General features: G+C 38.0%; 1 protein-coding gene across 21 annotated transcripts in view; it reads right to left on the reverse strand.

Annotated features, from left to right (window-relative positions):
- DLG2 (discs large MAGUK scaffold protein 2) overlaps nt 1–13,937 on the reverse strand; it is a 1,063,600-nt gene that overhangs the window by 448,338 nt on the left and 601,325 nt on the right. For 4 of the 21 annotated variants that reach the window (XM_076328391.1, XM_076328390.1, XM_076328389.1 and 1 more), the window contains exon 1: nt 11,637–11,954. The exons of the other annotated variants lie outside the window; for them this stretch is intronic. In XM_076328391.1, coding sequence (XP_076184506.1) covers nt 11,637–11,954 — 318 coding nt within the window. Of the gene's footprint in view, nt 1–11,636; nt 11,955–13,937 lie in introns of those variants that run through there. 21 annotated transcript variants of the gene reach the window in all.

Here is a 13,937-nt window from a genome sequence, read left to right on the forward strand (position 1 = left end):
AGAGAACAGCCCTTCCTTTAGCTGAAGTTTCTCATAGATTGAATGAGCTGATGCAAACTGACCCACTTCAGCAAAGACCTCACTACCCACTGCAGAGCCTTCTTCAGTAACAGGAAGAACCACTAACTTTGAAAAGATGGAAATCTTGTCAACATACACAGCGCTGTGGATCCAGGAAGTCACTGAGATTCCCAGCAAGGGGACTGGGCTTGATGCCACACCTCCATGGTGGCCACAAGCAGCAAAGGCCCTTGAAGGTCCAATGGAAAACAGATTCCAGATACTCTTCCACATAGATGGATTAGCCAAAACCCAGTATAAACCAGCTAAAAATTAGAGTACTTCAACAAATAGTGCAGGTTGGTCCAGTCTAGCTGTTGCCTACAGGACTAAGCTAAAGAGGTTGAAAAAGCAAAGCTTCCCCTCTGTTTTACGTACAATCTGCAAAATGTTTGTTAACCTCCCTGCCTCAGCCTTCCCAGTCTGAAATCAAATGAACGTTGACCTAACTCACAAATGTATCAGAGAACAAAGGAATCATATAGGTGTTCCTTCTGAGGCGCTTTAAGAAATGTCAAGACGTCAGGCAATAATGACATCTGGAGAAAACAGGATCAATTTTGCTTTGATCACCTTTCCTGCCCCTGGTTATTTGTGAACACCAACTAATGCTTCAGATTGCAAGAAGAATTTCCTTCATCTTTGCAGTTTTATTATTGCTATTCTTATTAATAAAACCAAAAACAAGCTCCTTTGGCCCTCATCCCCCTGACACCAAATATTTCTGATGTGGCAATTCTGTTCCCTTTTGCATTTTGCTGTTTTGTCAGATTTGCTGAACCCACAAGTGCAAGAGGTAACATGATGAAATAGAAACTGGCAGAAAGTACATTAAAGTTATTATCACCTGAGGACAAATCCTGGCAAGTGAACCACAAGAAAAAAAGACTTCCATCTGGAAATAAGACAAAGAGCATACAGGTAAACCCAGTAATTCCACTACTGTTTTGGCAGCCATTCAAAAATGTGAAAATACAGATGAGGTATGAAAAAAAAAATATGCAGAAGTAATGGGGCTCTTCAAAAAGAAGACAGAAAGGGGCAAAGGTGAGAGGAAAACAGGTACTAAATTTCCCCAGTACCAAAACCTGTCTTGAAAGGGCATTACATAAAATGAGCAAAAGGCAACCTTTTGGTTAGACGTGACAAGGGCTACCATCAGAAGATACAAGACCCAAGAATTATGAATCTGAAGAGCTTTTTAGTTTTTGGCCATTCAGCAAAATATTTCTGCAATTCTGCATTTTCATCCACTACAAAGAGCTGATTCATTCCTTTCTGTATTCTCCCTATGATTAAAGTAATGTTTTATTTCTTGGTACATTGACTAGTTTAGCTGATAGACAGCAACGAATGCTTAAAACCAAAACAACTAGAAATGATAACCTCAATTTTCAGCACAAATTATTTAAAGAGTAATGTATGAGTTCCAAGTTTGTGCTGACTCCATAGACTTAAATGCGTCTCAGTAAAAACAGAAGACCTACTGAGAATACTGCCATGACAACTCAACTACAAAAGGCAGTATTTTTGCAGATTTATGCCCGCAAAAGTGATCAAATTGCTACCACTTTTATACTTGCAATGGCTGAGCAAGATAATAACTGCCCCAGAGGCAACTGCATTTTATCATGACTCTGCTTACTACATATGGTACATCTACATGTGGTACATTACAGGAAAAGTATGTTATAGTCAAATCAAACTGCAACAAACTGGTATTGCCCCTTCTCATATTTCTGTAGGATTCACTTCTTTAAAATCATTAAAGATTTAAATAATAATGATTAAAAAGTATAATAATAATCATAGCAACCTATAAATGTTTTCAAAGTTGTTGAAAATCCTATAGGCCAGGTTTTTCAGAAATACCCAATGATTAATATGTTCAATGGATGCCTAGCTAAGTGAGCATTTCCAAAAATTAGACTCCTTGAAAGTATGAAGATGTGGCACCCTCTTCTCCCATCACTTTCTAACCTCCTCCCCAAATTTTGCATGACTACATCTCTAGCCAGTTGTTACTGGGTTAGCCACCTGCAGGCAAGTTCTACCCATAACCCTGACACCGTTATTCTGCTCTGAACACGCAATGCTAAAAAGCGGTTCCTGAAAAATTAAATCAATGGGCACTGAGGATATACAGTTGCCAATAACTGAAAGAATATCATTACTGCAAAAGTTTTCATGTATTTCATATACAAATGCATACACATTAGCAGGATGAATAGCCAGAAAAATATTAATAAGCTGCAGTGGAACCTGGATTTCATTCACACGTTTTATGGATTCTCATGTTAAACACTTTGGTTTTACTTCAACATATGTGTTTTTTCTATGTGTTAGGAAGAAGTGCAGAGGAATGTACCGTAATCTCCAGATCTGAAATCAGGAGCTGTGTGCTAAGTTCTGATAAGTCAGGGATGTACATGTCTAATGAGGAAAACTGATGATAATCAAGCTGCTTAGATCTTTTATGTTTAAATAACTCCATACCCTAGGAATTTAAAAAAAAAAAAAAAAAAGTCCTTGCTTTGCCCATCATTAGAAAACGTGACCTGAATATCTGTCCTGCTTTGGTTTGTGCATAGCTGCATAAAACATTATCATTTAGCTATAAATGTATTAAAACATTGCATGTATTAAAACATGAAAGTATAAAGGTCTTGTACACTATAAATGTGCATACTCAATGTTACCCTTTTTCCATTTTTACACACACAATTAAAAAATGGAAAAGAATTTGCGTCATAGGAGTGAGATATTTTACTGATAGAGCAGAAAGAAAACTAAGAAAACTGCTGTACAGAGCCAGAGCTGTATTAATGGGAGATATCTATTTCAGTACTACATAGTGTAAGTTTTAATAAGTGTGGTTGGTTGGTTGGTTGGTTTGGGGGGGTTGTTTTGTTTTTTAAACTATGTCTTACTAACGTTGCATAAAAAAGTTGTGTTTGAGAAGTAAACTGTTGGAAAATTAAACAATAGAGGTGTGTCTTTTCTACAGGCTTAAAGCACTTGCCTCTAAATTTATGCTTGAGCAAGCCGGTGGCGTACAAAGGCCAAAGACCGTTCAGAACACAGTAGCAAATGTGACAGCATCTGCCCCAGAGAGAATGTGAGACCAGGGCTCTGATTTTTTTGCTGCCTTCTTATTGAATACCTAGATAAGAAGTTTTGGTTCTTCTTGCAAAATGTCATTTGCCTGTTCGACACTGTCTGCCTGACTGCAGTCTCACAGAGCTAAATGCAGTTACTATAACTGACCTGTGACAAGTGACTTCTATACTCATGACTGCAAGACGGACAGATTTTGAGAGAACCCAGGTGTGTCTGCTGAACAGAAAGTGAGAACAGAAAGGGAAAGGGAACAAGGTGTCCCCAACGCTCTCCATTTCCTATGTGAAACTTTATTCTTTCTTTCTAAGTTGTTAGAGGTAGCAAAGAGCTTGATACAAGTTTCTGCACTTAGCACGGGGAGGCTCCCAAGCACTATTGTTTTGTCAAAACCAAAACGCACGCATCAGATCGCACATTAAGTGTGGCTACCCTTGAAAGAGACAGCTGTGTGCTATCTTCTGGGACACGTCCCTTGAAACATGCTTCTGCTCTCAGCCTTGTGCTGGTGCTAGAAGCTGTGCTAGTGGCCATCAACCTGGGCCATGAAATAAGTCTCTCAAACACCTTATTTTTTTTTGGTTTAACTTTCTGGCATATCAGTTCTCTGAGCTCAGTACGCAATCATACAAAGCAGCACAATAAAGGAAGCAAAGTGGAGGGCCAGGACCCCACTCCTCTGGCAGCCACTCTTAGGTGGAGCACAGCTGCATTTCTCCTCCACAAAGCTGTCAAAACCACATATTTCACAAAATGGACCCTACAGAATGAAAAAAAGTGAAACAGAGCTTAGACCTTACTCACATTTTCAATAAATATTTACTGTGCTCAGCTATCAGGTGAGTGATGACTGCAACACAAAAACTTGGACAAACCAGCACATGGATAAATAGCAAAAGTTTTTGTGATCATGAATGCAACAAATACCAATTCAGTACAGAGGAAGTATTATCAGAATTTAAAAGAAAAACAAATGTAAACAAGGAATCTTAAAAGCCTCTGTTTAACTGTTTTCAGCTGCTCTACGATGCTCTGTTTCACCGTTTTCAGCTGCTCTACAATACCAGTAACTAGAAGCCTATGGCACTACTCCATTCTGCTCTCATTTGAGACGCATAATGAAAATCATTTGTCTGATGTTCTGTTTGACCAGTTATATGAGCAATTTCAGCTGCTGAAGTAACCTGCTTCTCCTTGTACAAATACTTAATCAGAAAGGTAAAACTCCGTATTAAAAGTACAATATATCTAAAACAAAACCAGATGTTATTTTGCTAAATTGGATTTTGTACTGCATTCATAGCTGGCTCCTGTGACTTAAAAGAAAGCTTATACAAGAATTGGAATTTACAAAAAAGATTATTTTGTTTGTTTTTCTGATGTTCATTTTAGATATTACAGAACCTGTATTTTGAATACATAAAGAAGTCCTTTTTGATCCCTGTATTTCTAACTCTCAAAACAATGGGAGTTTTTGAAATTAGGTGATCATTGAGCCAATTCATCTGGCTAACTGCAGTAATTTATAAAAAAATACTCATAAAAAAAGGTAAATGAATATATGTTATTTAATTTAGAAACCTCCATTGTAACAATCTATGGCTTATTTCAAAGCAAACACAGTTCTTAAAAGCAAAGTAATTTAATCCATAATTCTTTTTTGGTTTTTTTGGCTTTATTTTTATTATCCTTCATCCAAAAGCTACATGCAGACGTGAGGAAACAGAGCTAAATTGGCAAGCTCTGTAAATCCTGTCATTACTACAACTAGATACTTCTTTTAGGTTTTTTTGTAGGGAACTCTGACATTTCCACAGTTAATTCAAATACCCTAGAACAGTAGAGGTAGCCATTTCCAAAACAGAAATCAATTTTCAGGTTGTATCTTCAAGTCATGCCAAAATAGCTGAGATATTCTATCTCATTCTTAGCCATTGCTCAGCATCCAACTATAAGTTGTCATGCATCATCCTTCCCTTATTTTGCTCTGATTAGACCAAAACCATCTTGTTGAGTTGCTGTAAAGGTTTTGCATCTTTGAATGCCTAATTTAAATGTAGTGGAACATTAGACGGAGAGCACAACCAGGGTTATTAAGTCTTATTCCTGTCATCTTAAGCAAGCCATAAGGCAGCCCTTTTTTTTTTTCCCCTTTAGTCCAGAAAGCATCTGGTCCATCAATCCTGTTGACACGCCACAAAACAGTTCCAGCAACCTATAACCTCACGAGTCAGTGTAAGAGACAGGAAGAGTAAAATACTATTGTGTGTCATGTGCCATCAGAGTAATACAGGACAGATCAAAGACTTTCCTGTGCTGTAAGTTCCTGTAAGGAGCTTGTTAGGTGAAAATGCCTGAATATTCCTAGGAGTGGATTACATGGCAGACTACAGAAAAAGTGAAAAAAAAAAAAAAAAAAGGGTTTTGAATCCCTTTGGGCTCTGCCAGTCTGGTCCTAGGGAAATGCCCTTCTGTTCTCAAATATGATGAACAGTTTATCCATGGGTGAACACACATGCCAAGTATTAGAGAAATGTATCAATAGCAGGAGGACTATCAGAGCACTTGTGCAGTTTTGGCCAATTACCAATGCTACAGACAATCCCCTTCCAAATTCTACAATTCCCTTCCCATGCCCCCTTTCATCCCCCCTGAAAATCCCAGAAGCCAAATTATATGTCAAGGGGAGAAAATGTTCTTGGCTTCTTGAGGCATCTAGGAGGAGAAACTTTGAAACATGGGATTAATTAAATGCAAATCTAAATATGGTGCAACAAATCATGCAAATTAAGCATTAACATATTTATGACTGAAAAATCAGCAGGAGCCAAAATGTGTGTAGATAAACTATAAATCATTACAATCATTGGTTAGTACAGTACATAGCATATATTTATCCTTTCCTGTATTTAAATGAAAATATATAGAACATCTTGTACACAACTACTTTCATGATCTGTGTAACCATGCCTATTTCTTAACTGTCTTTGCTGCCACGTAAAATTACGTATTATCAAAAATATTAACACTGATGAAAGACCTCATACATTAATCGAAGGAGACAGAATATTATACAACAAAAGAAAAGAATATGCACTTTTCTTTTACTCCTAATGGCCTTTGCAAAGCAATGCTACATTATCAATCCAGGCAGAGGTGGCTGAATGACCTCTTGAGACATGGAGGAAAATCTGGAATGAACGACACATCCCCAGGTTCCCGAGCCTGCAGAGCACAAAGCCTCACAACTAGTACTGGGGTTTTCTTCTCCTTTTTCCTTTTTTTTTTTTTTTAAAAAAAACCCAACTGTATGTTATAGATAAAGTCCAAATGTGTCTCAGCATGTTTAGTTTCTGGTCTTTTCATGACATACCGTGTCCATCTTTCAAATCGGAATCACGTGAACAGCCATTACACTAAGGAAACCGTATTTCCAAACAAATACAACATTTCATGTTACTTCTGACCAGGAACATTGCCTACATCACTAATGAGATTGCTGACCTCAATGCAGGGGACTCAAAGGCTAATCTTTGACCTCCTTTTTATGCCAAACATAACCTAAATGCTATGAATTCAGTATTAACAATGCTTTTCTGGTTTTGGTAGAATAAATAGGTTAAACATGAATGTAAAAGCATAATGTTGTCTAAAGCAGCTGTCCTGGGAGAGTGTCAGATATGAATGTCACCCAGAATGCTGTAGACTTCTCAAAGTCCTCTGTCAGTCAGTGGGACTGGATACAGGAATCGTTAGAACAATATTACTCATCCTGCAAAAGAACACGCTAAAAGCTTTTGTATTTCTGCTTTGAAACATTGTCAGCAATCTGTGTAGCTGTCACTTAAAAGATGTACAAGTGAGTTTACTTCTATAAATGCAGCACGATGATCCACCCAAGGCAAGATGCTGAATTAAGATACACCTTCCTAAAACTTAGGAGCTATCACCTAAATCCACTGATAAGAGCATACCAGCCTGAGAATGGGATATGAACTTCTTTCTCCATTAAAAATTGCACAGTTACTCCTCTCTGTTTAATCCTTCTTAAAAGTGTCAGAGTTACATCATATCTTCAACTCTTGACTCATGACCTCTAGTTTTTAATAGCCTTGAAGATTAAAAAAAAAAAGTTTAAAAGCCAAATAAACAGCATTATTTGGCTCTCCTTTAACTGCTATTTTCCTGGCACTTGAATATACTAAATTATAGTGAAAAGATCTCCCTTAGCTAACTAAAGTAGCTCAACGTACCTCCATTGCTGGGAGTGACTCAACAGAAGAATGGCCAGTTGCATGCGGGAATCTGTGAACCTGAAAGGAGTAGTCTAAGCTTTCAAAAACACAACCAATGACAAATCATTTCTTTATACTGTTAGGAGAGCCAGTATATCTTGGAATAGATCTTCTGCTTTAGTACTATAGCAGAATGCCTTGAAGCTAGCTCTCACCTCATCTCACCATGCAAAGAGCTCTCAAATGATGTACTGAAATTTCCAAACCAGCGCTAAAGGCCTTCAAAGACAAAAGACCGTTCTCAGCTCACACTTCAGAATTTGGCTGCTCACTGCCTTTTTTAAGTCATGCCACATCTATAAACTAGGGTTTAGCTCACAAGTCTCTGTACCAGGTAACAAAACAGCTCAGTGATGCTACGTCTTTTGAATGACACTGACTGCAAAAAAACCTTTTTTCTAATATTGGTGGAAAAAAACAACCAACAAAAAAGTAATCGAAGGTGACATCGACAGTAAACTATTTAAAAACATGTGAAAATTTACACTTCTATGTAAGTTTTCAAACAAGACATATGTATGCATTTTTGCAGATGACACATCCAGGATACTACCTGATATGACGTGTTTTTCCCTGAGAACATTTCAAAACAGAAGGGCCAAAAATTTAATAGCAAATAGAGTTAGCTGAATTAAAGTGGAGTCCAATATTGTCTTCTGAACAACAGAGATGTTCTAAGCAGCCAAAGATGGGAATCCACTTCTACCTTCTTACTTCCTCTTTAACAGAACAATATTGAGTTCTAGGAATCTGAAAACATGCACTTACACACATATTGGAAAGGTGTTTAGAGGAAGCCCTCTTTCATATAAACTCCAGAAGTAAAAATTATACCTTGGACTTCTTAAAACAAGCAGAGCGGCTTGATCTCTGCGACTTCCTCTTCAACCTATAGCCAGGGTAATACTGCCTGCTCTCCCTCCGTCCCTTCTGCACAAAGAATAGCTGTTCATTGCACACCTTCAGCTACACGTTATCATACCTTCCTAATCTGACTAATCAGTAGATTATATGTGACAGCAGTCTATATGTGACAAGAGGGAGAGACATCCAATGTAACAGACCACATCCAATGTTAGAATGTCCCGTGGAAAACTGCAGGTCACTTCCCTGACTCTGTGTCCCCCCCCTTCCCGGCCCCCCCCCCCCCCAAATTTTGCTCAGAGCTTTCACAGTTAGCATAACACTGGGGCCTTCGATATGAAACCTCTGAATGAATGACACAAATTGTATGACTCCATGATGCTAACAGTGAGAGAGCTAGCCAGTGCACTGCAGAGAAGCAATAAGTATATCCAGGCAACAGGGACATATAAAACTTGCCTATTAACTTCTGGTTTTGGTCTTTTCTTTTTTTCATGTAAATAAAGGGAAGAGAACTGTAAATGAGTTTGTCAAAAAGGACTGGAAGTAAAAAAACAGCAGGTCTTGGAATCAAACTTCCATCGAAACTTGACTTCAACTCACTTTTAAAATTAAGAGGTGGGGTTTTTTTTTGTAATTCCAAATGAATTTCTGTTTGGATATATAGAGAGCATTTTCTTACACATAACTCAACATGAAACTATGAGCAAACACAAACATGCAAGCTAGCAAAGCAGAATTTCTAAGACAGTTAAAATACTAATAACACCAGAGTGCTATTCTTTGCTCTGACATACTAAAAAAGAAGGAACTGGTAAAGAAAGTGAGCCATGCCCTTAGCAATAAAAATCAATATTTTTATCAGGATCAGGATGACCAAGTGTACGTTAGTAACAGCTGTCTCGTAGACACTCTAGGAATTAAGAACCTGTGCATTAAATTTGGTACTATAGTACTAATCAAGAGGCAGTTTTTCCAAGGTGTTGCGTCTTTCCTATGCTTGAAGAAGGTAGTCTCTCCCAAAAATGTCAAGCAGAAGAAAAATCTGCTCGGAACTTTACAGAATAAACCTCCACCTTTGAAGCTGTCACTAGCTTATTTATTATCACAGTTACACATAAGATGGAAATTTCAAATACATTTTCCTTTTTTTTAGGCCAGCAAATATAACCGTTTCACTACTGCTCCTTATTTTGGCAAGAAAGACAACAGTTTTCCCAGTCAACATAGCCCTCAAAAAACATCACTGGCTTCAACTCGTATCCCCAAAGTAAGGGCAATTATTAAGGGCAGCTCTATTCCCATATTGCATCTATGTAATAGAATTGATAAAATGATTGTCAAAGTGTATGTACATACAACACCATACATACACATACACACATACACACACACACACACACATATACATACAGACTCCTTTCTTCCTATAGCTTGCACAATGCTTACTTTACACAGAGGGAAAAAGAGAGATTATTATTGGAAGCAAACTATCTCACAACTCTATGACATAAAATCCACCAAGTATTTGCCAAAGTATGTACATCAGTCCACCCCTAGGCACAGAAGATCAGTTTGATTGATGGTAGATTGATTCATTATAGGCAGAACCCAGGAAAGGGACTTTCCTAAACAGACTAAGGTAGTTGGCAATAAGAACGTACAGTAAAGGAAGTTTACAGTGCAGAGTTTAAAATTAAATATAAATAGTACATACACCTGAACAATTTCACATTATGTAAACACAAGTGGATGTGGTTACAAAGGCATTGAAAATACTGAAGTAACTTTATAATGCATCTGTAACTTAGATACTGAAGTAGTCTTTGAAGTGGCCTTTTTTTTTTTTTTTTTTAATTGCTCCTTCATTTTCTCTTTATGAATTCTGTACCTTTGAAAACCAAGGAACTCTTTCCTCTACAGTATTTTTTTTCCTTCAAGCTTTTTCCAAAACAAAAATCTTCAGAGCCTAATAAAATGTTTAGAGCTTTTTATAATGAAAATTAGAACACAGCCTAGTTCTATGTTTTATATATTATTTTAACATTGGCTTTATTCTGGCATAAATAGTCATATGTGCTTTCTATGTGACAGAAAATATATAACATATACTGTAGTCACATGCAACATTTTGGTCACTGCAAATATATCAGAAAACTTAGTTTTTCCACCTGATAATAGATCTGAGGCAGAAAATGAAGCTTTTTATATATAGCAAAATCACTTTCAGTCAACAGAGCATCACTTTTTTAGACCATAAGACAAGATAAAGTACAGCTACGCTATCTGACAATCCTTTGCCTTATTGCTTTTCTGCTCAGTGAAAATATATTAAAACCATTTCCATCAAAGAATTGATCTAATCTCTAGAGAGGGTGCACATGTTCAGTGTGGACTAAGGCTAGTTAAACTCTAGTGTATGCTATTTCAGTAAGTAAACATATATCTCAAAAACCTATTTCAACATTAATTCTGCTTTTTTAGTGTGAAATTATGACAAAAGGATTTAATGTTGACATAATACAAAGCTTTTGAATGAGTTTAAAGTTTTCTAAGGGAGAAATGAAAACATGCATCAGTGGAGGAAGTGTTCGTGGTTTTTAATATTAACCATCATATGAGTGTCACTGTGATTTCTGTTTCAGAGTGCTGGGTTATCGGGTGTGTAATCATTCTCAGTCTAATTGCTTACAAGTAACTGCACACATCCTAAAGCCTGGTTGGTTTATATTTTAAAATACACTGCCTTGCCATTAAATAAAAATCTATAGATTTGCGAAAGCTAAAGAGCTATTTCATATTTATTAAAAATTTCAATTACATTTGAAGTTCAAAAGGGGAAAAACAGGTCATGCTTTCTCTTACTAATAAATGTAAAACACCCCTCCCATGTTCTCTATTTAAAGTATCCTTATTAATAATAATTATTATTAATGCAATATTTGAAAACAAACTGTTTACAGAAGTAGGCAAAATCCATTACAGGGCGGGGGATAAACACATCCTTTCTCCACACAACACAATGGAATACAAAGTCTATAGAACTTTGAGGTAGAAACCAAAACATTTTAACAAGAAAACCCTTCCAAGAGGACCCCACAATTTCCACAGGCCACAGAGAATCAATATTCAAACAACAGACATTATCAACTGACAGCTCGTCCTTGCATATAATTTTTCCAGAAGGCACCACTAAACACAAATCAAGACACAGCATGAAAAGTTGCCGACACCACCAAACCTCACTTTCTTTCCCTGGAGCATCCTCTAAGTCGCTTGGAGAGTGAAGAATTGGCTCACCTGCACCGGGGGGGACCAGCCGTGGGCACAGGCGCACTCTGACCACCACTCCCCCGGGCTGCCCTGTGGCTTGGCCTGGGATTTATGGGGGCTCTTCCGCACAGAGTCCCACAGAGGGACAATCTTGCTCCTGCTCTGGCTGGCACCCCCAGGTCCCCAAGAGGGAAGCGCCTGAGAGCTATACTGGAGCCCGGGAGGATGCTGGTGCCAACGACAGGCGCAGTGGGCATCCCTCGCTACGGGAGGCACGCTCCTGCCGGCATCCGACCCCTCGGACCCCCTGCCGCAGCTGTGCTGCTTGGGAAGGTGTGCGTGCATGGCACACCCAGGGCTTCCTTTGGCCAGTTTGCATGAAAGTGCTTCTCCTCCCAGACGTGAGGTCCTTTGCCGGGGCCTCTCCAGCCCCCTTGGCAGCAGCTAGCGGCAGGGCATGGCGGGAGCGGGGCGCAGCATGAGCTGCTGGCCAGCAGCTCTGTGTCAATACCGGACTCCACTCGCGCAGCGACTTGACAGCATCCCCGCTGCAGGCAGAAGCAATCAATGCTCTGCGTGGCTGGGACGCGCGCCTGCATCCCTTTCTGGATGACAAACCTCAGGAGAAAAAAACAAAACAAAACAAAAAGCACTCTTGCCATTTTCAGGAAGATTTAGTCTTTTTCTAGCTGGCCCTGACACAACGTGCAGGCACCCTGCTGAAGCAGATTTACATGTACAAGCTTTACAGGCAAAGTGCTTCCTTGTGGAAATAGCATCTAGACAAAGTACTGAAAAAGATGCCTCTTTGCCAATGATCAAAACAGACATGGGAGTGTTTTTTTCCCCTGCATGCCTGAAAAGACCTTGTCAACAAAATTGCATGAGAAGATGCAAATGGCACGTTCAGGAAGAATGTTATCTGCCCTAAATGCTAAACCGTAGCATAAACTTTGGTATGTACTAATGTACACAAACATAATGGAAAGAGAGCAAGAGGCTGAATTTAAAAATAAAGCCACCTAGAAAAGATCTGTGCAAGAAATTAACAAATCTCCAGCAGCTTATATATATAAATGTGAATATATTTATTTGTGTATAAGGTCTTCAAGATTATGATTGATGTATCATTTTCTCCTCTTTTTTTCACCCTTTACAAATTCTTTGGTGCTTGCCAATAACATTCTGTACAGAGTTTTCTGTAAATTCCTTCTTGGGTTTTTCTTACTAATACAATCTCTTTTCCTTAAATTTTCCTGCAATCTTTATTTGCAAGTATTTTCTTTTCTTTCTTCTCATGGAAATGACAGGGTGTAAAGTGTATAAAATCTGGGCTGATTGTTTCAAGCATCTGGAGAGGTTCAGGGATATACTCTGGTCTCAGGTGACTAAGTCTTTAGCGCTTTAAGACCCAGTGGATCTTGGACCCCTATAAATCTACATTTTTTGAAGATTTTCTTTTGACCTAAGCATGTCTCAGGTACGTTTAACCATAGAAAATAACTAATTGATTTTTAAAAACAAATACAGGACTGTGTGACAGGATTCTTTTATGTCTATTGATGTTCAACTAGGATTCAAGTACACAAAAATTAAACAGAATTCATAAATGATATGCATAGTTTTACCATTCCAAAGACTAAAGCAAATTTACTTTTAAAGATTTCAAAGACAAAGAGACAACTATGACTATCTGCAAATATACTTTCAAATGAGATAAATGAATTTTTCCAAATGCTTTGGTGCAATAAGACTTGATTCATTTACTTAATTCCTCCTAAATTACTAACCTAAAATTCCTCAAAGCTTAGACATTGCTAAAATACATAACGATACAACTTGGCAGTAATTCTTAATGAGAAATTATGGCAATGCTCTAACAGTGGAGAAAATATTTTGACAACATTGTAATTCAAATTGTCGCATGTGAAACTAACATCAGTTTTAACTGTATTTTCATTCAAGGTGCTTGTCCCAAACTATACTACAATCATGTTATAATGCAAGGTTTATTCAGAACTTTGTTGAAAAGCCAAAAGCATACATCTGGCTGCGTCCTCTCACATAACAAATGCCCAACTGCAAGAACTCTCATAGCTTTGCATGCAGTTAAGGTCACTTCATGTTTGAAAACCAAATATTAATGCACTTCTGAATTGCAGGTGTGGATAGGGAAGCCAGCACTTAAAGATCTGAGGTAAGGGAGTCTACAAGGTAATCATTGTTACATGTAAAGTAAATGTAAAGATGCATAAGACTGAATCCATGTTTTTGCAATTTTACTCAAGCATAAGGAGTGAAGGTATGCGAGCTGTCCAGAAAGCTGCT

The sequence above is a fragment of the Aptenodytes patagonicus genome, chromosome 1 (genome assembly GCF_965638725.1).
Source record: "Aptenodytes patagonicus chromosome 1, bAptPat1.pri.cur, whole genome shotgun sequence".
In the NCBI taxonomy this organism is placed as follows: Eukaryota; Metazoa; Chordata; class Aves; order Sphenisciformes; family Spheniscidae; genus Aptenodytes; species Aptenodytes patagonicus.